The sequence below is a fragment of the Gadus macrocephalus genome, chromosome 12, assembly GCF_031168955.1.
Source record: "Gadus macrocephalus chromosome 12, ASM3116895v1".
NCBI classification, from domain to species: domain Eukaryota; kingdom Metazoa; phylum Chordata; class Actinopteri; order Gadiformes; family Gadidae; genus Gadus; species Gadus macrocephalus.
The window spans coordinates 4,992,289-5,017,218 of record NC_082393.1 but is presented as its reverse complement, the minus strand read 5'-3'; the positions used below and the strand labels follow the sequence as shown (position 1 = coordinate 5,017,218).

General features: G+C 42.7%; 1 protein-coding gene across 1 annotated transcript; it reads left to right on the top strand.

Moving 5' to 3' along the window:
- Positions 1-6,673: 6,673 nt before the first annotated feature.
- Positions 6,674-23,385, top strand: adgrl4 (adhesion G protein-coupled receptor L4). The gene is made up of 16 exons (XM_060066988.1): positions 6,674-7,143; positions 7,754-7,897; positions 11,429-11,560; positions 12,098-12,247; positions 12,913-12,983; positions 13,541-13,714; positions 14,486-14,672; positions 15,020-15,133; positions 15,488-15,687; positions 16,986-17,165; positions 18,772-18,975; positions 20,155-20,375; positions 20,980-21,046; positions 21,150-21,241; positions 22,534-22,702; positions 22,981-23,385. The coding sequence occupies exons 1-16, from the start codon at positions 7,098-7,100 to the stop codon at positions 23,041-23,043; spliced, it is 2,214 nt and encodes a 737-aa protein (XP_059922971.1). The 5' UTR covers positions 6,674-7,097; the 3' UTR covers positions 23,044-23,385.
- The last annotated feature ends 1,545 nt before the right edge of the window (positions 23,386-24,930 follow it).

The window sequence follows — 24,930 nt, the reverse complement described above, 5'->3', positions numbered from 1 at the left end:
ACAAATATATTATAAAATATGATAAATTATACCAAATTCAATATTTCTGTATTTGAATACCAATCACTCACTGATTAATACATTTTACTCCACGCGTTTAATCTGTATTTAATGTGTGAAGTTGGACTTTTGTACGCCATCCTAGCGTTCTGAAAGATTTCAATGTTGACGTTACTCACACACAAAAAGAGGGATTTATTGATTATTTTATAACATGACATTTTGAAGATTGACAGTGGAGGCCCTCCGCTTACTCAATGGGAGCTAATTTTCCCCTCGAGCGGCCCGCTCCTCGCTGACTGCTGCCAGTCGGTTCCAGTCGCTAACCTAACAAGAGGCTGGTGTCAGAAGAAGGAGGGAAAAGGAGGGGAAAAAAGAGAAGCCGCCCAATCAGCAGCACTTGTTGCACCTGCACTACATGGAAATGTAAGAGTTCTGTGTTTGACAAAAATGGAAAACATTGTCTCGTAAAAAAAGATTTCAGGGAATATGGATAAGATCATTCAGCTGTGTTCAATCTGCTTCAGGACAAATGCATTTATGAGGCGGCCAAGCGCGGATGGGAGATTCATTTGTAAATTGCACACAGGTCTTTCTCGAGTAAAGCCACTAAAACTCCAGTGGCAAGTTGTCACAGGGCAATGTCTATTTCATTTCACTGTTTTGTTTGGGACTGGGATTGCATTCCTCAGTGGAAATATATATATTTCAGGATATGACACAATTATATTGAAAATGCTTCCCATTGGAAATGTAAAAGCTGCATCTTAATAGTAGCATTGTGATACTATTGTGAACATTTCAAATGTCACAAGAGAATGGACACATTAGTGTGGTACCATTTCATAAATTGCACAATCCCAATAGGCTGTATAGTTCAGTAATCACAACATATACACAGAGCTGAAAATATATTTAACATAGAAGTGAATTGGCCACATTTGCAACAACGAGCAAAATGCTTTTTAAGGAACTAAATCTAGCAATTGTCCTGTACCAAATCCTAAAATGGCCATGAAATATCATCAGAGATAAATACTATCTTCTCCGAAAAGAATCCCACAGCCAGTATGTTCTTTTAATTTTGGTTCCGGGTCAGAATTTTTATTCCTTGTGTTATGATTCTGTAATTTTCCGAGTACCCTGGGTTGCCAGATATGAGACAAATTGGCCCCTCATACACAGCGTGCCGCAGCCATGGATGCAAGCAAATGAACTGGATCTACTGAGATTGCACTAGATTCTACCAGACCTGAAAAGCCTCATCCTCTTTTGGAAACGCTCCATGTTCGGAGCAGGGCTGAAAGACAGGTAAATCTTGGAGTTGCATTTCAAAGATGGTGACAGTTTAGAGCCAAGAAGGTTTTCAAGACAGATGCCACAAACCACAGCTGCTTTATAATTACAAACAATAAATAAATTGCAATCGTATAAATGTGTGGATTGATTACAGTGTAGGACTCGTCAAAGCTTAGTCCAAATAAGAATAAGTCATCTCAAAAGACAATGTTGTGCTCGGTTTATCTTTTGCTAGTGTTCATTCAGTGTCCACAACCTGGCAACTCTTTGCAAATATTGTTATTTGGATTTCAATACCCATTTTGAAAGCTCTGTGTGAAGGTTACATATTTTTCCTTTGAGTTACATTTGTTTGGAGGATGGCATGTGAAAAGAAAAAGTATTTAATTTTTTTTGCTGTTTGTGGAAAACTTATAAGGCATTTCATGAATTGATCTTTCATAATCACACACATGAAGGTTTCCCCAAAACCTAGTATAATCTATCATAAGTATGTTTTTTTTTAATCTTTATCTGTGAGTGTGACCCACAATATTTTCACTCAACTTTAATAAACATAGTTTGCTTTCATTGCAATTTTTATCCTGGCTCTTTAATGTTTAACTTAAAAATCAGTCTTGCTGGGATTTAAATATGAATTAATTATAATTACACATTATAATAGTTGAAAGAGAATATAATTCTATCAAAGTTTCGTTTCATGCCTTATGTTTTTTTTTTTCCAGATCCAAAACAAAAAGGAAGGACGGTTTTGGTTTTGCTTCGCTGAACATCCGCTACTTGCTTGGATTTGGTGCCATGCCATTGTTGTCTTAAAAAACACAAGGAAATAGTTGTGAGCTGAGCTGTCCTATAGCTTTGCCGAACAGAATCAGTCTGTACAGTTAATTTGAACATTATTCTTCCCAAATAAACATCCACGTTAAGGACAGGGAGTATACAAGCCATTTTCACATGCTCAGTGCATTCCTTACCCTAAAATCGGTCACGTTTCACATATCAATTTTAATCATGCCCAGATGCACTGCCATTTTGTACAGCATGAAGTAAGGTGAACCGTGCGAGACACGCTATCTTCAAAGGGGAATGCGGAGCATCACTTCCTTGTTGTGCAGCTGTGACAGGAAGTGGCTTCTGTCCAGAGTCCAGACCACTTGAGGCCAACACTGAGGCCAGAGCCAAAACTGGTTTTCGTTTGTTATTGTTTTTTTTGCACAGCTTTCCTGAAGGCGACGGGAACAATGCTGTTAGTAAGTGTGGAAGAATTGCTGTAGCAATAGCTGTTTTGGTGTGAACTCTATGAATCATGCGCTGGTCTGTGGGTCCTATATGTTGCGTGTCATTCCCCAATCTGCGCTCATTGGTTCAGGGTTTTCCTATGTCAAAGTTCTGCATGTTGAATTAATCATTTGGCCATCACTGCACAAAATATATATTGACATATTCTCTGTTAAAGTTGTAATTTTACATTTTTATTTCAATTTATTCAATTGTTTTGATTGTTTGGGCGACCATTGTCTCGTTATTAATTTCTAAAGAAGTTGAAATTGTTAGTATCCAGCACAGTAAAGTACTGTAGTATGCTTAGTTAGTTGTCACTAATGTGCAAAATGCAATGTATTTTTGTTGTTTAATAAAAGACGACTATGACCGCTGACCGTATAACCCTCCATTGTCAAAGAGCAACACAAAGAATATTATTATCATAAGTAAATATGAGTAGTAATATGAGACTAGAAGTAGTTGAATTACAGAAGTAGTATTAGTGCTATATATATATATATATATATATATATATATATATATATATATATATAAATATACAAATCTATACAATAATAACTTAATAGTCTCCAAATTTGAAAAATGTGCAATCATGCCGAGTAAGATAAATTGCTTTGCTTTATGGTTGTTTTACTCTGGTATAGATGGTCCTACTATAGTATCTACTCTGGCTCCATTTGTGTACTACACCAGATAATCCCCCATAGGTACATCATCCACTCAGCTGCCTTCTCAGTAATGCAATGTTAGTATACTATGCTATGTTGGTACAGTTTGAGGCAATTTACACCATGATGTTAATTGGTACCAAGCAGTGCCATCAATTATTCAGGCAGTAACCCACTTTGTCCTACTAACAATAATACATGCCTTGTAATCTAAAAAATAAATATATATATCTATTTATTAATTTCACCTTTATTTTTTTTCGTATTTCATCAGGGTTTCAAGATTCGTGTGAACATTGAATAAATAATGTGTTTTTTCCCTTCTGTTTTTCGTTCCAAATGCAAAAACCGCAGGATTGCTCAAACCTTCATAGAAAAAAAATTTAACTAAAAAAATTACCAAATCTCAAACTGCTTCGGAGATCGCGGAAGAAGTGCGAGCATGCGTGCTGCGCCTGGTAAAACCACGTCTCCGCGTCTCATACACACACACACACACCAGCTGGGCCCTGTGAAACCTGAGCAGCACGCTTGCTTTGTCTGCTCAACCCCTGCGCACTGAAATATTCAGGAGCCCCTAAGTTCATGAGACGATGGCTGCCATCTGTGCCCCCCCCCCCCCAGCATCCAGCCCTCCCATCCAGGCTCCCCATCAGGGCCCAACCTCTGAACACATGTGTGTGCAACCCGTCCAAATAACATACATCTCTGGTTTGACTGTATACAGTGTTCTCCAGCTGAAATAGCTCCCCCCGATAGCGTCAACAACGCCTTTTGGTTTTTTTCGGGTGTGTTTTGTTGTTTGCGCGCACCCACAGACTCTCTACCACCACCGCAAAGTGTCTGCCACGGCGTAGAGACGACCACATCTCCATATTCATAAGGGAGGAGAGGAGTGCAGAAAAAAAAGGAAAAAGGAAAAACATTTACACACGACGCTGCTTTCTCACCGTCTCAAAGAAATCATCTCTCCAAGGTGTTTTGATTTTTGCTATTTTACTTTTATTTTCTTCTTACGCCCCGGCGTTCGTTACGCCGCAAGCAAGCTGCCGTTACAAGCTTAGCAAAAGAAATGCCTTCAATATAGGAGAGATTTCCTGAGTCAAAACAAAAAAGGATGGAGAAGGAAAGGAGCAATCAGCTCAGGTTTGTCCCAGATAACATCTCCTTCCTTCCTCGTCACCGGGATGGAGTCGTTGGCGTGGGGGGGGTTTGGTGTCAGAGAGAGAGAGAGAGACATTCAGACGTCTCCGGGTTTTATTTCTCTCCACCAATCGCTTTCCCCCAGTACAGAAATGCAGAGTAATTCTAATGGCTGGCATTGGGGAGCAGCTGCCTTTTTCTCCCTAACAGCCAGGCATGAGCTGCTCAATGCCTGCGCTGCCTGAGCAATTCAACCCAGAGCCCCCAAAGGCAGTCACGTTCCACGGTTCAATGCAGGCCACAAAGAACTCTTCCCACCGACCCCACCAACCCACCCCCCCACCCCCCCCCCACCCCCCATCCCAGTGGGAACTATTCAAGTGTTTGTTGTGCGGGACAACATGAATGAATCTCCATCACACCTGAATACCTTGTGGTGAGCCTCCCTCGCACCTGAATGTGCCAGCCAGACGCCCAGTTGTGTCCTGTTGTGTCAGGCAGCGTCTCAGCTCTCCTGGGCTTGTCCTATAGCCCCCTCTTGACCACCATGGCTAATCCACTCTGAACCCAGCTCAGCGTTTAGCTCAATTGTACACAAATTAATATTTATGCTTGTTTGTTTTGTTTTTCGGAAGGGGGAAGGGGGGTGTTGTATATCACAACCACTTAAAAAAAATATGAGAACGTGTTGTGTGATTTAATTTCCCTGGCAGTGTCATTGTGGACCCGAAAAAAAAAAAAGAAGGTGATTCTGAACAGAGAGAGTGGAAAGATGTGCCAGCAATGTACAATCAACAGCTCTTTGTTGGTTTGTGAGTTATGCTTTTGCACCGTGACGTTTGTTGGAGCAACGACCGACATCCACCCATTCTCATTTCCCAGCCGAAGAATAGGGTCATTACTGCATGGCTGGTGTTGAACTACCCGAAATAAAAAGTGCTGGCCGTGTTGTTTTATTGCTTATCATCAAAGACACAGTGCGCAGTGTATACTCTATACTCCAACACAAAGACCCTTATCTCTCCCTTGCTCTGGTGCCTCCGTTTTTGGTCACATCACAGCAAATTATTTTAAGCACGCTGATCGAAACGCTATCGAAACGTTGTTCTTTTTGACGTGTTACACACACACACACACGTGAACACACGGACACAAACACACACAAAAAATTTAAACAATAGAATTGAACGATATTTGTCCCGAAGTGTTTACACAGCGTGGGTCTTTTGAATGCACTTTCAGACCGAGAAAGTAATGTTCGCCAGACTATAAAGTATAAAATAAAAAAGGGAAAATATTGAATAAGTGCTATCCAAGTGTCTTTTGTATTCCCCAGATGTAAAACATAAAAGCCAAACAAAATGGTTGAACTATGTAATTTTTCACTCATTGAAGTGATGGTTATAAGTGCGAGGCCATATTATATCAGACAGAGAATACATTGCAATTGTGTCTATCCCCTAATGGTGTCTGTGTCTCTCACACCCATACACACACACACACACACAAACACTCCCTCACACACACCAAATGTGTGAAGCTGCGACTGGATTTGCATCCAGCTGACAAGAACGCCACCTGAATAACCATAAAACATTACCGCACATCATTCAAATAAGTGTCCAGAGAGAGACATGCAAACGCGGACAGTAAATATAAAACTCACGACTATAACTCTTGAAGTCTGTACTTATTAAACATCACAGTCAATGTCAAACCCTTCCACTTTTTCTCTCCTTCAATTAAAGGAACGAAGGCACATTATGTTTACAAATCTCCTTAAGCCACGGTATATTTTACCCCTCTGGAACATCGACATTGGACAGTGAAGGACACAAAACACAGAGTAATATGTGTGTGTGTGTGTGTGTGTGTGTGTGTGTGTGTGTGTGTGTGTGTGTGTGTGTGTGTGTGTGTGTGTGTGTGTGTGTGTGTGTGTGTGTGTGTGTGTGTGTGTGTGCGTGCGTGCGTGCGTGCGTGCGTGCGTGCGTGCGTGCGTGCGTGCGTGCGTGCGTGCGTGCGTGCGTGCGTGCGTGCGTGCGTGTGTGTGTGTGTGTGTGTGTGTGTGTGTGTTTGTGCGCGCTTGTGTGTGTGCACGTCTACGTGCATGTAGACCATACTGAGGAAAGGGAGGTTGTGTGTGGGAGTGGGACAGAGGGTGGGGGCTGTCCTTTGGTGAAGTCAGTCCGTCCGTCAGTGTTGTTTTGGCCCAGTGTTTACATAGCCTACTGTACCGCCGACGGCTCCCGCGAACAATGGAACAAGGTTAGCCTGAACATGGCGGAGGCCAGAGTCACGTTGCCGTTAAAAACTCTTTATTTTTTGGCCAATTTCAGCCTTAAAAGGAAAAAAGTTACGAATAACGACGGTGAAATAAAAGTGATCTACAGAGGCCAGGAGTGGGCTCGGGAACGACGGCGAGAGTTGAATGTTGGGAGGAAAAAAAGGAAAAAAAAAAGTGTGTGTTTCAAAAAGAGACTCTCTGTCGTGCTTAGACACCAGCAAGGCCTCCTCATTCTCCCTCTGCTTCTCCTCCTCCGTGTGTGCCTCTGAAAGCTGATTAAAGATCAGGCCAGGAAGGGCCAGGTTTAGGGAAACAGGAAGCCTGATGCGGGGAAGCGGCCCACGTCACCAGCCACACACCCACCCAACCACCCCCTGCTTGCCTCCACTAAAAGTGAAATCCTGAGCCAGCGCAAGAGTATGGACTCCTTGCTCAAGTCCTCGATGAAACTTGTACTTTTAACAGGTAAGGGCTTTTTCTTATTTCATACCACCAAATGATACATTATCCGCATAACACGGTGGGCTTTCAGGTACAGACTGATGCAAGCAGCTGGGGTTTGGGGTAGTTTAACGTTTTGTAACCAGATGTAACATACATCAAAACACTCCAGGTGGCTTGAAGGAATGGTTTCCCCACTAAGGGCCCAGCTCCCATGATAAAACTGTACGACGACACACTCACAGTGTGACCGTGGAAGAGGAATAGGAACCGATCCTAGGCTGGCTTTCGCATGTAACCATTGGAGACCAGCTAGGATAGAATTGGCTAGGAGAGTAGCGGCTTATGTCTCTGAATCCATGGGGGCTCGAGAGTTACCGGGTTCGATCCCTGATGTCCGAAGCGGTCCAACCTGACTCTACAGGGGGTCCCAAAGCGAGACTCCCCCCCCCCCCCCCCCCCTAGCTGCTTCTTAATGACCTGCATCCCCATCTCACCGTGAGCCCCTTTAGTCAAACTGCTAAGTGAAACTAAACAGCGAACCGGTTAGCCGGATTTCTACCTTAGCCGTGATCCCAAATGCGTTCGTCACCCAAAAATGGAGACGGTGTGTTCCCTCTGTTTGGCTGCGCAGCATGGGTCTACGGTGCGGTGAAACTGTGCCGCGCTGACAACTGCCCCGAATGTCACTTGCTGGCGGTGTGCGAATCCCACAGCGGACTGAGGGGCTGCTACTGCAGACACGGATACACCGGCGACGGCATCAAGTTTTGTAACGGTAAATAGAACCAGCCATTCACCCAGCCGTGACTGCAAAACAACCGCCTGGACACAGACAAACGTCTGGGGCTTGGGGGTGTGGGCCACGACTCCCTATAGTCTGTGTGTGTGTGTGTGTGTGTGTGTGTGTGTGTGTGTGTGTGTGTGTGTGTGTGTGTGTGTGGGTGTGTGTGTGTGTGTGTGTGTGTGTGTGTGTGTGTGTGTGTGTGTGTGTGTGTGTGTGTGTGTGTGTGTGTGTGTGTGTGTGTGTGTGTGTGTGTGTGTGTGTGTGTGTGTGTGTGTGTGGATTTACACTACATTGGTGTTTTATGTGAGGATTTGATGTTAGAAAGAGCGATTGTCATTACGCGTGGAGAACTTTATTTCTGAAACATTAGGCGGGAGATGTAATTGGGTTTTGTGTGCGTTTGTGCTCTTTTGTGCGCATATAACCGCGCGAGTTGGCAAAGGAATGACATGTTTTTAGCAAATTGCTTGACTCACAAGGTTGATACATGTATCAGTGGAAAAGTAATTACTTTTAGGCCTGGATGGAAAAAGAAATAGCTTAGCCAGTGGATGATTTGAAATTGCAACAACAACAACAAGAGCTATTGGAAATAGATGCCTTATATCACAATTTTCTCCACTTCTCACATCAATGGATCTGTGGCTTTCGGCAGGTGTTTATCTCTTCAACCAGTTTGAAATATTGGCTTTTCTTAAACTACTTAAACTACTACTACATGTTATGCTTTTAAGAAAAGCATAACATGTAAAAAGGTAACCACACCTGTTGGGTTTACAAGTGTAGAGAATTAGAAGTGGATTGGACACGTTGCTAAGTGAGAGAGAGGACTTGTGATTCTGCCAGAGTAAACACAGCTTTTTTTTGCAGGAAAAACATGATTAATCTTTTTTCTCTTTTTTCTTCACTGCTCAACACTGCTTAAATTATGAATGTAGCACTGCCTTTTCCAGACATCACATACTCAGTACAACAGTATTACTGCTAGAAGTAGTAGGAATACGGTGGATGGTCCGGTCTATATCCCGATGAGAGTGCGAAAAAAAACCATCAACACATCACCCCCTATCCTATCATCACTGCACTCTTTCTCCCCATCTCTTTCCCGAATTTGAACTCAAAACCCTCCTCCTGACATTCAAATCCATCTTCGGCACACCACCACCCTACCCAAAGAAGCCCTCAACACCCCAAATCCCTCCCGCAGTCTGTGGCCTGGCAACCGCCTGCAACTCCTCACCCCCAGGACAAAGCTCCATGGGGGACTGGACGTTTTGCTCTGCCGCCCCCGTCTTTAGAAGGCACTCCCTGGCCATCTGAGGGCACCGTGACCCTGGACCGTTTCAACTGACGTTTTTGTATCGGACAGTCTTTAGTTCGTTTTTCATGAGCGTTTTGTAACCACTTTACAGAACCTCCGTCTCTCCTAAACGATAAGAGCTTTATAAATATTATTATAATTATAATGATGAATAATACTGTTAAAACGATTGCATTGCATGAGGTTTGATCCGTGCACACCATAACAGCTGCGCTGGGGTTATTTTGTAAACAACGTTGTATGAAGTAGCTTGTTGCACAGTGACTACCAGCTGGCATCCAAACCTCAGTGAGGTCATCTCTAATAAAAGTACGGAGAAAAAAAATGGATAAGCAAATAAAATAAAAAGATATTCTTCTGTTACTGACCATGAACTTTCGATGGCCCTGTGCTTTCTTTTTTAAGTAGCCGCTACTTAAATCACGTTCTTGGTAGCTTTTCTAGTTTCCTTCCATCTTTGATTTTAATCACGGTCAGGTTTACACATCTCAGGGGCCTGAGATGTGAGCAATCTGAGCACGGAGCAGTCGCTGACCTCCAAACAAACGCACAGACCGACGCAGGGGCGGGGTTTGGAGGGCTTCTGTGTATGATTAGTGGTGGGCCGACCTGACCCATAGCACCTGAATGAAGTGATGTCGCGGCCGTTGCCTTTTTCTTTGGTTCTTTCTTCCTTTCCTTGGTAAATGCTATGCCATGGCGTAGTTCATGGTGTCTGCACCTGTGGGCTTTTCTACTTCAGGCTTACTCGTATCAAGTAATGAGTTGATTCACGGAAATCTCTCATCGACCCTCGGAGACACTCAATCAATGGATGGGGGCTTGGATCAATCCAAATCACGCCAATTAGAGATTGTCTCCTCTAAAAAGCAAACCCCTTTATTCCATTGTTTGTTTTTTTATTGTTTTTTATTCTCACTTAGTGGATGTTGAATCTAATGGAGCAGAGAGCACATTCTTGTACATTAGTTGCAGTAGGAGAAGACACCAAAGGGGTTTATTTGAGGGTTCCTGTGGGCGCTGTTTGTGTGTGTGCGACAATAACGGTTCAAAAGGTTCTGGAATGTGGTGAAGATATTTCCCCTGAATCCCGCGTCTCCACCCATTCTGGGAGCTCAGGATATCCCTTACTGGACAGGTTTTTATGCACAAAGTACATGGGGGAGGAAGACTGATGTGGCCATTATGGCTCAACTGAAAAGGAGACAACAGCAGAAAGTCTGGGAGGGTCAAGTCCAACAAAGTGGGACTGGGGGAAGGTCATTTAAAATGGACGCCTTTACAGCGCCACAGAAGAAGAAAGGAATAGAGGCTTTCTTATTCCCTCCAAGTGATTCATTTTACTTCTTTTTTTTTCTCCCTGACGACCAGAACCGATTTGAAAGGTTATTAAAGACCTTTTTTTGCACAAAATAATGAAGACGATTTGTACAGTGTGGTATGCATCTCCCTCCGAGAGCGATAAGATGAGGAATAATATTCTCTAGGACTTACTAATAATGCAGCCACCAGAGGACCAAAGGAATACGAGTCAGCCCTGTGATGGCGTCAGCTTTAATGAAGTTGTTCCACAGATTAATGATTTAATTAGTAAATCACATCAAAAACTACCCTGAGATTATACCCAGAGGAGGCCCACCACTTAGCTCATGTCGTTTGGTTGATTCAGAAATGACTCTCGGTATAAAACAAAATGTTTGATATTGTCAGCACACAAAAAAACTTTGAGCCACACAAAAACCCTGCCAATTGTCTGTTCCCATCTCCAAGTTGTACTTCTGCGTCTGTTGCTCTGCGTCTGTGGCTCTTTAGCAATCTACGTCACTTTAGCGCGGAAGGGACAAAGAAGACGCCCTTTTAAATAAATCCGCAAGGTTTTGTGTTGTCGGCTATCTGCGATACGGAGAGACGCGTCTTCGGAGCTATCAGATGTAGCACAAAGATAATTGCAAAAACCACCAGAACTATTTTCGGAGACATGACGTTAGGAATAGACGCCGGCCCAGGAACATTGAGATACCACAACCCCTTACACCCAACACCCCCCTCCTCCCCCTTCCCAAGTAGGCCAGCAGCTTTTGGATTGTTTCTTTTTCCTTCCTCTTCCTCCTCTTCTTTAGGCTTTCCTTTGCAACTAACCCAGATTTTTTTTCCATTTGATTTCCACGTATACTCATCCTCCTCATCCCGCTTCTCCACAGACGACAACGAATGCAACGGGACCAATATCTGCGGGGAGTGGGCGGGATGCACCAACACCAATGGCAGCTACAACTGCACGTGCGTTCCCGGCTACCATTCCACTGGACTGAACGGCAGCACAGATTGCACCGGTAACGTCCCTCCCTCAACCTCCCCAACCCCCCCTCCCCCAGTCCCCCTGGATGCGTGAGGGGAGGACGCTTAAGGACAATCCCGGACTGATTGGTCTGAAATGACAATGGATCGTTTAACAGCTCACTGTTTTGCCTTCATGCACGCGCCAGTGTGGCGTCATTCTCTTCCTAGCGTTTCAAAACTGTGCAACACAATGCGGTGCAATGGAATGCAACCCATTACAATATTGGACACGTACACACAGACACACGCACACAGACGCACGCACACACTCTTAAAATTCCATTACGATACCACATATTTGCATCTCATTTATATCGACTTTGTGGCTTTTAATCAGAAGGATGGAGCTATAAAGTTATGCCATAAACACAGCTCTTTTGCTGACCCGAGAATTTAACATCACAACAGATTTCACAAATGCTGGCTAAATGAAATGAAATGACACCCAAAAATATATATTTAAAGTTTAAAAAAAGTATCTTTTTTTATTTATTTTTGTGACCATTTACAACCTGGGCGCTGCGGTAAAGACATTGATGAGTGCGAGGCGGTACAGCGGTGTGGCCCGTATTCCAACTGCCACAACACAAACGGATCTTTCTACTGCACCTGCCAGCGGGACTTCAGCCCCTCCAAAGGGCCCGCACACTTCCAGCCCGACAACGGCACACACTGCAGAGGTACGCGGGACAATGATGTATATACTTTAGCTCTGTAAATGCTGTGCTTCCACACATTTGCACACACAGGCACACAAAGGCTCACGCACACACAATCGCACCCACGCGCCCGCGCGCAAACACACACACATTCAGACCCACAGAGACCCACATGCACACATAGGTACACACCTAGGCAGTAGCACACACAAATGTAGGCACACAAAGATTCACACAAATGCACTCGCAGACCCATACAGATACATAGCAAACGCACACACACACACACACACACACACACACACACACACACACACACACACACATTTAGGCCCACGTAGGCCAACATGCACGCAAACTCTCTCACACACGCACACACACACACACACACACACACACACACACACACACACACACACACACACACACACACACACACACACACACACACACACACATACACCCACAGCATAATAAGAGCTACACAAGTGGGAGCCTCATTGGAAATCATCATGCAATATTCATTTCCCAAAGTTTAAGGCTATTGGGATGATAAAGAAAACTGACACATATTAAGCACCATACAATTTCCAGTGCAATTTAAAAACAATGTGTGAATTTATTTTGCCTGTGAGATCACAAAACCCACTTATCAACCTAACACTTTTACTAATTGTTGCTTTCAGTGCACCCTCAGAAAGACTGCCATGACAGCGCCGGGTGCCTCACACAGACTGTCAACAGAACTCTTGAATACGTGAGTGCTGCTATTCTCAATGGATGGTGCTTTAAAACATAGTCGGACACTGCCCTCTGTTGGTGAGAATGTGTCAAGACATGAATTAAGACAGCGTCTTCGCCTACCCAGAGTTGTCGTTTTTACCAGATATCTGAATCAAAGAATTCAAAGAATGGGAATTTTACATGCAGTATCATTTTTAGTAGCTTAATGAAAGGTTATTTTGATTTGCTATAATGTATTGCAATTTTATTTGTCGCAGTTAGCCATTCTACTTGCCCTACTGCATCTCTCACCATTTCCAGATTTATATGTTTCAAATAAATAGATACATTTATAGCCATATGAATAGGGAAATTGTGTTTTCGTCAGCATACCATCCAAATACAATTCATAAAATTATTGTTCTACACAAAAAAATAAATTGTTCTATATTCTAGCATAAACACCAAAGATATCTTCTGCCTCTATCATAACGACCATCAACTTCTTGTAGATGATAGCTTTGGGATTCTAAAAAATAAAACTTCAAAGCCCAATCTCTCTTTTTTTTTACGGTGTTATTCCTTTTGAAGATCGCCAACTTGACGGAGCCCAGGAGCATGCTGGGAGAGATCACGGCGAAGACGTCCGGAGACCTGACCTCGGTGGAGGTCATCTCGTACGTGGAGGCCTTGTCTCGCTCGGCCTGGCGCTTCGAGGGGAATCATGCCGTCAGCGAGCCCGGTGCTGTCAACGCCACTCTCACTGTGAGCTCCGTTTTCTAACGTTTTGGAGGATATGCTTGAAAACGGTCTGAGATTAAAGTGGTTTATTCAAATGATTAAATGATTAAAATCATTTTAGGAAAACATTTTTCAAGCATACTCCTTTATTGCATTGTTCTATTTGCATTGTTCTATTGTTCTACTCATAGCTCACAGCAATCTAAAAAAAAATTAACGGAAAACAATACAATACCATACAGACAGACAGACATACATGCATACGTATACATACATACATGCATGCATACATACATACAGACAGACAGACATACATGCATACGTATACATACATGCATACATACATACATACATACATACATACATAGTATGTACATATGTATATACGGATATATGTCTGTTTGTATGGACATATCGTCTATAAGTATATACATGTATGTATGTATGTCTGTATGTATGTATGTATGTATGTATGTATGTATGTATGTACTACATACATACATACATGTATACATATATACGATATGTCCATACAAACAGACAGACATATATACGCGTGTATACATATGTACATACATACATGCGTACATATGTATAGTATACAAATGTATATACATATGCACATACATACATGCAAACATACACACCTACATACCTACATACATTGAACGTGCCTTTCATCTTAATTGTTATTCAGAGCACACCTGAAATACAAACCATACCGCCATGCATAAAAACACAAAGCAGTCCCCATACGACGTGTATTCACACATTCCTCTGGCGCTGGGGGGACAGAAACTGGTGGCGGCGGTGAACAACCTGGTGGAGAAGGAGGAGCTGGTGGCGTGGAGCCGGATGGCAGAGGAGCTGAGGGAGAACACCGTGACCAAGCTGCTGCACGCGCTGGAGCAGAGTGCCCTGGCTCTGGCCCGGGGCAGCAGCGCCCCCACCACCCAGCTGGACATCAGAGCCAGTGAGATGGGTGAGAGGGCGCCGGGTTATACCTCATACCGGTTCACACGTGGACAGTAATTCTTTACTATGATCCTAATTCATGGCGTGTAGTTATTTAGGTTGGGGTCGTAAGGGTGTTACCGTGAGTTCAAATGCTGGTCATTCGTCATGAGCAGCAGGAAGGGGTGAGGTGTCTTTCTCGGTGGATGCCGCATGGTACTCTGTAGTAATGTGGGATAGGACCCAGGGTTGGGTGTCCAGCCCCTGAGAATCACCAATTTTGGATAGTGTGTGTGCATATATATGATTATTAATGAGTTGTATTTTTCGAGATTCTTATGACTATGTTCTTTGCATTCCCTTTCTGACACACAGAGTTGAAGGTGGTGACGTTCGACGCCGATCAGTCCCAGGAGCCGCTGTCTGTGTCCCTAAGTGGAGATCTTATTAAGATTGAACCCAAAGATGGTCTGAAAGACCGCAGTAATGGTGAGATGTTTATTCATATATTTATTTACACAAAATGTATTTTATTATACCGTTTTTGTAAAAAAAGAAAATATATATACTGGTGTGTGTGTGTGTGTGTGTGTGTGTGTGTGTGTGTGTGTGTGTGTGTGTGTGTGTGTGTGTGTGCGTAAGTGTGCGAGTTTTCAAGATACACAACTATTTTATTTTATATATAGATTTTTTATTACTTGTTGTGGGTCACAGTCAGTAACCTCCTGAGTCACCCGAGTTACGGTAAAAAGCGTCCCCGTCATCGTTTCAGGTCAGCTAATAAAGTCACTTCCTTCCTTCCTCCGCTTCCTCCCTTCTCTCCTCGCCTTCCCGGTCCGTCAGGAAGCGTCTCGGTGGTGTTTGTGCGATATGACAGCCTCGGTGACATCCTGAAGCCCAGTTCGGACCCGGGAGTCACCGACTACTCGCGCTATGCCGGATCGGGGGAAATCACGGTCCACTCCCAGGTGGTCGCGGCCGCCATCAAACCTGCTGACGTCTACCAACTGGAACGCATCACCCTCACTCTCTGGCACAACGAGGTAAAGGGGGACCGCGGTTGCTGATACCTTTAGCTGCATACTGCTGAGGCTAGCTGGACTCGTGCGGTTCTCGCTGCTAATATAGCGTAGCAACCGTGGTGTGTGTCACTTCGGATCAGAGAGCAAAACTTTAAAAAGTTACGATTTGTTTTGATTTTACTCGCCTGCCGGCGTTTTTGCGTCTTTTGCACTTCGGCTTGTTGTTGCGCGCTTTTAAAGTCGTTAGTATCTGATTTGAGAGGTCATCAAAAGCCCATCACTCCCATCACTCCACCGTGATGATGACAGATCCTGCTTGACGTTATTGTTATAGAACGATATTGCTATAGAACTACGCAGTGCTTCGTTTTTGTTTTTTTCTTAATAACTCGTGAATATTTTTCCCACTGGAACTATTGGGGAAGTGTTTTTTTATTGCATTATTAATGTCAATTACAGTTAATTCCAATATTTGTTCCATCCATGTGTTTATTTGCTTTTTTTGTCACGTGAAGATGCACAACATAATGGTTACTCATTATAGAAAACTGATAATACCTGTAATATTGCTCACGTATAAATAACTAATTTATTCTGAATTGCATGCATGCTAAATCACCGTAAACAACAAACTCATAACATAATGTTGTGTTGCCATTCAAATATGAATCATCTCCACGCAACGTTGAACCATTCAAGGATGCATGAGGAATATGCTATAAGAAATTATACACAAATATGTACAAAGCCAACTGTGAAATTTTGCACAGCAATGGCTTGGCTGCAGTGGAAGGGGACAGTTGAACTGACAACTTCTTCCACCCACATTTGTTTCCAATGTGCAATGTTTATGATGAAGACTAGAGCTGCAACATCATTGATCGATTGATTGGTAGCAAGCATCAGGATAAGATAAAAGGATAATAATTTGGCAAAGGAAAGCAAAGCCAATTTATTTATATGGCACTTTTCATACACGAGGCAGACGAGGCAATGAAATAATATAATAAGATAGATAACTTTAAGATTTAGCAGAAAGCTAAAGCAAACATACAATATGTTTGAAGTAATAATATAAAATAGATACATAAAATAAAAGCAAAGCTAAAAAAATGAAAGTCCAATGTATTTAAGATTTAGCAGAAAGCCAAAGCAAACATAAAATTATATTACTGCATCAATAATATATACAGTGACAAAAGAGTGGTTGTGGTCTACACATAGTCCCTTAGTTTTGCTCTAGAGGTACCACACCCAGCACACCGAAAACAAACCGCATTCTCACACCAACCTCACCCACCTCTCTTCACCCCGCTCAGCCTATCGACGTGGACGCCGACGTGACCAAGTGTGCCTTCTGGGAGTACGACCCGGACACCCTGCAGGGCCACTGGGCCACCCACGGCTGTACGAGGGAGCAGGTCAACAGCACCGCCACCACGTGCTCCTGCGACCACCTGACCCACTTCGCCATCCTTATGTCCTCCGGGCGGGCCAACGTAAGTACGGAGACGCTCGGACGCGGGATGGGGGTCAGTGGTTCATACTCCCGGTTACGGCTGAAAGATTTGGGCAAATAATCGAATTGCGATTATTTTGTCCAATATTGCGATTGCGATTTAGTGTGCGATTTTTCTTTTTAAAGTTCCTTAGGTTCTGTATTATCTACCAAACAAGCAATAAATCCTTCTATGACCATGTAATTAGAATTTGTAAGCCCATGTTGCAAATATAACAACCAAAAGAACATTTAAAATGTTGATGCATGATTGTGGACTATATGGAAATAGTACAATTCCAGGTCTTCTGGAAATGTTTTTGGTCGCTGTGTCATGATTCAGCTCAATTTTATATATATTGTTGCGGCACACTAATTAACGAGGAAATGTCAAACTGGCACTGCATGTTGAAAAGGTTGCTGACCCCTGTTCTATAGTATGACCAACACAACATTGGAAGCAGTCAACATATAAACTGCTCTTTCAGGCTTATGTGGGGAGATGAATTAATGCATGGATTGATATTATAACATCTTTATTGAACTTTTGATTCCTAGCCTTAATTGTTCAGCCCTACTCCCGCTGTCACATGACCGTACGATATGCATTGCACCTTATATGGTCACGTGTGTTTTGGAGCACTCTGAAAGAACCTTTCAATGAGAGCTAGATTAGTAAATACTAAAACACTAAATAGATTCAGGGAACTTTGGATGGGCACAAATGAAAAAATGAAGTAAAAGTAAGAGGATTATATTTGATAAAAACGTAATTGACCGTATCATTGTTGTAAAACAAAGTAAGCCCTCACTCTTCCTTTCTTTTATTTTCTTACTTATTTTGCACAGACCTTATGGGTGGTTAGCCTTCAAATAATTGATTGCCCTTAATAGTTACCTAAAACATTCTAGAAATTCGATTTTCTATGAATTCCCTTCAAACATATGTCAATCCAACCAGGGAATTTCTATCGAACAATCGTTTTATTCTTGGCACTTTTGGCCCTTTCACCTACGGAAAGGAAAATCTACGCATCCTCTCTGAAAATGTTTAAATAGCTGTAGCCCATAACTCAGCCACTAGAGGGTGCTGATGTGAAAACGTACACAGTGCAGGCCCCAATCCCAGCCATCAGCGTGCAGCTGCGCCGGCCCGCTATACCTTGTAACTGTCATCAGCATTTTGCTTGCTGCTTTTGCGTAGCTCAGCGCCTCTTTTTTTTTGGCAGTGAGCGCCTCGTGTTTTTTGGCAGAGCGCCCCAGACGCCCCGAGTTGAATAAAATGTCAACTCAAGAAAAAAAACGCCAACGTCACTGCACATTTAGACTGTACATACTGGAGTTGTTACATTGTTACAGCTTCGCTCTGCTTTTTTCCCAGGCTTCAACAGCAAGGCAGTGCAGTGCGCCTCACGTTTTACCGCCTGCAAACGTTTTAGTTTATCGCCCGCCTCGAGCTGACAAACGGCTTCAGTTCGCTGTTGTGTTTTGGGTCCTCATTTGATTCATATTGATGCATTTCCTCACAGAATTTCACAACCGAAGCTGTATGACTCAATCTCTCCGTGATAAACGACCCAAACGTGTTTTTAACATATTTCCTCCAGCTGGTGGCCCACTCCAACGTCCTGATGCGCATCACCCAGCTGGGCATGGTCATCTCCCTCATCTGCCTCTCCATGTGCATCTTCACCTTCTGGTTCTTCAGCGGGGTCCAGAGCACCCGCACCACCATCCACAACAACCTCTGCTGCAGCCTCTTCATGGCCGAGTTCATCTTCCTGGTCGGCATCAACATGAACACACACAAGGTACCCGCGCGTAGGAGGAGGAGGAGGCCGGAGAAAGGGTGCGGGTGCAGGGACGCTGGAAGTGGGGGGGCTGGGGGGGCTGCAGCCCCCCCTGGTGGCGAGAGGCTGAATGTGAAATGCAAAAACCCTCGTGGAAATAAATACATAAATACATAAATATATCAGACTATTATTATACTATTGCCATTTTATTGACATAAGTCAAACAATATATTTGACTATAAATGTCACAAGCAGTATAAAAGAAATGAAACTCTCACCGAAGTCAGCAGGTTCGCGATACAAACGCGATACGTTTCTCAGCCCCCCCAACTGTGAATTACTTCCAGCGTCCCTGTGCGGGTGCGGGTGCGGGTGTGGGTGTGTTAGTGTCTTCATACCATTATAAGTACAATTACACATTTGGAGATGGAGATGACGGCAGGCAAACACACACTCGCTCATTCACACACGGTACCATGTTGTTGGACAGAAAGCGTGTGCGTGGTTCATGAGTGTACAAATAAACCTACCATAAAACACATGGAGATTACCTAAACAAATACGCCACACACACACACACACACACGCATACGGTACCACGTTGATAATAACATTATTAGCCAGGATTAGTATGTTTTCTCATTCTTCCTCACTCACTGCAATGTTATTAAATTCCACTAATTTAATTTGTCTGCAAATTCCAGTTCAAAGTAAACAGGCTTTATTGCTTCGATCGAGGGTCTCTATTTCCAAGGCATTGTTTGATTTCCACAAAGATGATCAAAGTAACGCATGCTCATTAAATGCAAACGGCAATTCATTGAAACCGTTGAGTGATAACATAAAAGCGGTTTGTTCCAGTGTTAATGCCTCTCCCCGGTTTATCTTATTTGCTCTTTCGCCGCCAATTTCTTACTCCCCTCCCTCTCCTTCTCTGCCCATATCCCACTCTCTTCTCCTCCTTTGTTGTAACACCTCTCTCTCCCCCCTCTCTCCCCCCTCTCTCTCCCCCCCCCCCTCTCCGTCTCCTTCCACCCTCTCTCCTCCATTTCTGTCCCCCTCTCCCTCCTCCCACTCCCTCGCTTTCTCTCCCACCCTCTCTCTCCCTCTCTCTACCCCGCCCTCTCTACCCCTCTCTCTCTCTCCTCCCTCTCTCCCCCCCTCTCCCTCTCTTCCCCTCTCTCCCCCCGTCTCCAGCTCTTCTGCTCTGTAATCGCCGGGCTGCTCCACTACTTCTTCCTGTCTGCGTTCGCCTGGATGTGCATCGAGGGCATCCACCTGTACCTCATCGTGGTGGGGGTCATCTACAACAAGGGCTTCCTGCACCGCAACTTCTACATCTTCGGCTACGGCAGCCCCGCCGTGGTGGTGGCCATCTCCGCCGCGCTCGGCTCCAAATACTACGGCACCGATAAAGTGTACGTGGTGGGACACCGACCGACTGTTGTTGTTTTTGGGTTGATCGATTTTTGATTGATTGTAATTTATTTCAACTATGCAAGAAAAACGTGTCATGAATTGATATTGTTTCCTTTTTTCTTGACACATTTGAAAAGGAGTGGGAAGAAGTAAACGTTGTCCACTTGGAAGCACAAAACATGTTTTCTAAAGATGAAGTATATGCAGTGCATAATATATAGCATCTACATATACACACATATATACATACAAGTACATGCGTCCAAATACACATGAATTCAAAAACATTGTTGTTGTTATTGCTGTTTATTTCATGAGGCTGATGGGGGACCGGGGTGCATTCTTTGGGAGTCCCTTGAGGGCGCTTGAGGACTCGTTTTCAAGGCTTTGGCGCTCAGCCTGTCAACAGGTGACGGGGAGGTCGTGGTTCCGCTGTGTCCTCCTCATTGAGGGAAGGCTGGAGATGAAAGGCATCGGGGAACGCTGTGCGTTTGGTTCACTTTATGTGGGGAAACACGCCTGAAGCCTGAGCATTGTGTAATGGAAACTGTTGTTAGGGTAACAGTGTTGCAAAGTAACGCATTTTATTGTGTTGTTTTATAGGTGCTGGCTTAGTACAGAGAACAACTTCATTTGGAGTTTCATTGGGCCCGCTTGTCTGATCATTTTGGTATGACGTATATTTTGATGCATCCATTTTTCATTCTGATTTGTGTTACTGTGTGTTTATTAAAGACTAATTAAGATGTGTTGCTTTTTTTCCCGTCGCTCAGGTAAATCTTCTCGCTTTCGGAGTCATCATCTACAAAGTTTTCCGACACACTGCTGTGAAAAAGCCAGAGATCAGCCATTATGAAAATATCAGGTAATATCAGCAATTATGAAAACATCTGGTCAAATCAGCCATTATGTAAACATCAGGTAAAATTGGACTTAACAATGACAAAAGTGTAAAAGTATCAAAGATGATCTATACTAGTGGGGAATGAAGTTGTGATATATTTCAGATATTATCTAAAGCAGTGGTTCTCAAACTTTTTACCATGAGTACCACCTTAGAAATTATTTGGCTCTCCAAGTACCACCGGAATTAAAATAAAGTGGCGTAGGCCTATAACTACATCCAGTTTACACAGAAGGCATTAATATTAATAATATGATTTATTATTCACATAACTTTATTTGACCGAAGCAACCAACTGTCTATAAACTGTCTATAAACTCATGTATTGTATTTAAACACTAGCAACGTGACAATGCTAACAATTGAACTGCATCAATAGGCCTACCCAGCAAATGGGGATATCATCTGGCATAAAACATTACAGTCATTCTAGTGAGGATATTAATTTCAAAAACTGCAGTCAACCAATCATGTGAGGTAAATTGTACCGCATCAAAAAATTCAACATGAAGAATTGAACATGAATATTCAAATACTGGAGTCAAACAATCCTGTTATAAGCAATTTCAGTGCATTAATCATGCACAGCAAAGAGGGAAATCATGTGAACAGCTAAAACACTGTAATCAAACAATCATTAGTAAGATCAAGTGTATCATAGAAAAACAACGGAAATATTTAATCTTCAGTATTAAAAATACTGCAGTAAGCGGCATATGTGTGCTTATGTGTTTAGTGTGTGTGTGTGTGTGTGTGTGTGTGTATGGGTGTACATGCAATTATTTATTTTTTAACGATTACTTCAACTTTACAAAAAAATTCGTACCAATAGAGGGCGCTCGCGTACCACCAGTGGCACGCGTACCACAGATTGAAAACGACTGATCTAAAGCATTGTATGCTGTCATGCATTGTTCATGTAATGCAGATATGGTGTATTACAGATGTACTACAGATTTGATGTAAAGAGTTATGTGATGTAATGCAGATGGGATGTAAAGCTTTATTGTGAGCTAATACATATGTGATGTCATGCATTGGATGATGTCATGCATTAGGTGATGTAATGCAGATATGATGTAATATATTAGGTGAAGTTACACAGATGTGATGCATTAGGTGATGTAATACAGATGTGATGCATTAGAAGATGTAATACAGATGTGATGCATGAGGCGATGTTACACAGATGTGCTGCATTATGCGATGTCCTCAGGGTGATGTAAAGTGTGCTGGCACCCCCACCCCCACAGGTCCTGTGCCCGCGGGGCCTTGGCCCTCCTCTTCGTGCTGGGGGCCACCTGGACGTTCGGCTTGCTCCACATCCTCCACGAGACCACCCTCACCGCCTACCTGTTCACCATCGCCAACACCTTCCAGGGCATGTTCATCTTCATCTTCCTCTGCGTCTTGTCAAGGAAGGTGAGAAAGGAATACATACCGTAGGAAAATATTTCAGAATTTCCTCAAGCATTACGTTGTGTCTGTACATTCACATTTGACACGTGTACACATTGCATTAAAATAAAAAATATGTATATATATTGCATAGATAAATATTTATTCATCATACATTCAGTCGCCCTTCAGAGTTCCTTTGAACGTGGACCACATCGCACAACACTCGCATTGAACGGTTGAACAACACACAACATTTTCAAATTATGTTCATTATGTTTTCTTTTCTTTTTCTTTGACAGGTTCAAGAAGAGTATTACAGGCTTTTCAAAAACGTTCCGTGCTGCTTTGAATGCCTGAGATGAGCCATTGTGATCAAGGTCAACACTGCATTTAACTGAACCTTTACCAAAACCAGTCTTGTTGCATAAATGGATAGCACCGGGTATATAATGAAAGACAACTATGTCATACAGAATTCTATGAACTGTTTTTCATGGTTTCATGGTGTTCAATAACCTTGTTTTTATTTGAACCATTTTCCAAATGGCTTACTTTCTTTCGCCTTTCTATTCAATGTTATGCAATACAGCTGTAATTGTTGTTATGGTGATCCGGTTAATAAATTATATTTGTTTCACATTTGAAATCTTCCCACGTTTTGCATTTTTTTTATGGTAAATTATTTAAATAAAAGTAATAAACTAGTGTATTTTATTTATTGCTTTCTTCATTTGTGCATGTACATTGGATCCTTGTACGTTGTACTTTTTGTCTCACCAAGGCTCTAACTAACGGCTAACGGTGGGGCTGAAAATCATTAATTCTGGTAAGATAAAGTAAAGATCTAGCATCAAAGATGTCTCCAAACAAGAGAACCTGCAACTAAACTCTTAAGGTAAATGGCTCCATCTAGTGGAACAAATGAGGAGCGCTTCTAAAATGAGTTTTCTATAACTATTTGTGTTGCTATCAAAATAATAGAGGGCTGCATTGACAACGCAACTCAGAATAAATGTAAAGAGTTTATTAAAATAAAGGGTAAAAATGGTATACGATATAAGTAGTCTAAGCACGCACAATGTTTGTGTGTGTGTGTGTAGCTCATGGTATTGCTGCGTCTGAGTTCCTTTCAAGGAAGGTTAGCAGTATAAACTGAAATTATAACTATAGATAATAACTGTTCACTGTGCTTGCCTTTATTGTATCAAGGAACGTTCCAGTGACCTTAAAGCTGTATCTACCTCTGTTGAATTGAACATTGCATGTTATTGCCTGACTGATACTCAAAAAAAAAAGACTGATAAATAGGATCTCATTCTCAGTCATACAATTTGAATAACGTTTTTTAAACAGTCATAACTAAGATCCATATCACCTAGCAAACATTTCGACGTCGATTAGGACATTGACACCACCAAACCTATAACAAGCACTGCTCTTGTGATGCATGCGATAATTTAATGAACAGATTTACAACCATTATCACAGGCGGGCGTGTCCACCTAGATGTGTGCTGGATAGATCAGTCTACCAGCCTACCCATGGACTGTAGCAAACGTTGCTCATCTATCCATCATCTCATTTATCCGTTGCTCATCTATCCTAGCCCAAATCATTAATAAAGTTCAGACACATTTAAATGGTTGCTGGCATTGGGAAGTCATCCTTTGCTCACTTGATAAGGTTATCGGTGAAGGCTTTTTTTTAACCATAAAGGCTTTACACGTAGTTCGCTGTTGTTCAAAATCGACTTCCTCATTCGATCTGTCCAGCAGCTCAATCTTTACTCAGTATAAGTGCACAGGATACTGGCTCAGTATGAGTATAATTACACAGGATATTAGCTCAGTATGAGTATAAGTACACATGATACTGGCTCAGTATGAGTGTAAGTACACAGGATACTGGCTCAGTATGAGTATAAGTATAAGTACACATTCCAGGTTTCAGGGAGCATCTCACTTTATTTGAGATGCTCTTGGATTTGGTTACACCACTCTAAAATGAATTGTCTGTGAAATTAGCATTCCTCTAAGATTCCATGTCGGCAAGTGCTTGAAATGAAGTCAGGTTGTGACTCGACATCTAGCCTACTTGCCTCGACGCAGGTCAAGGGAATGTTTGCTGGGCTCTTAATGTGTTGTGTATTGTGTCTATTGCTGTAGTGTTGTTTATTTGCCTTTTGTTTGAGTGTTTGTATGTATTCATTTTTCAAAGCATCTTTGAGTACCAAGAATAGCGCTGTCAAA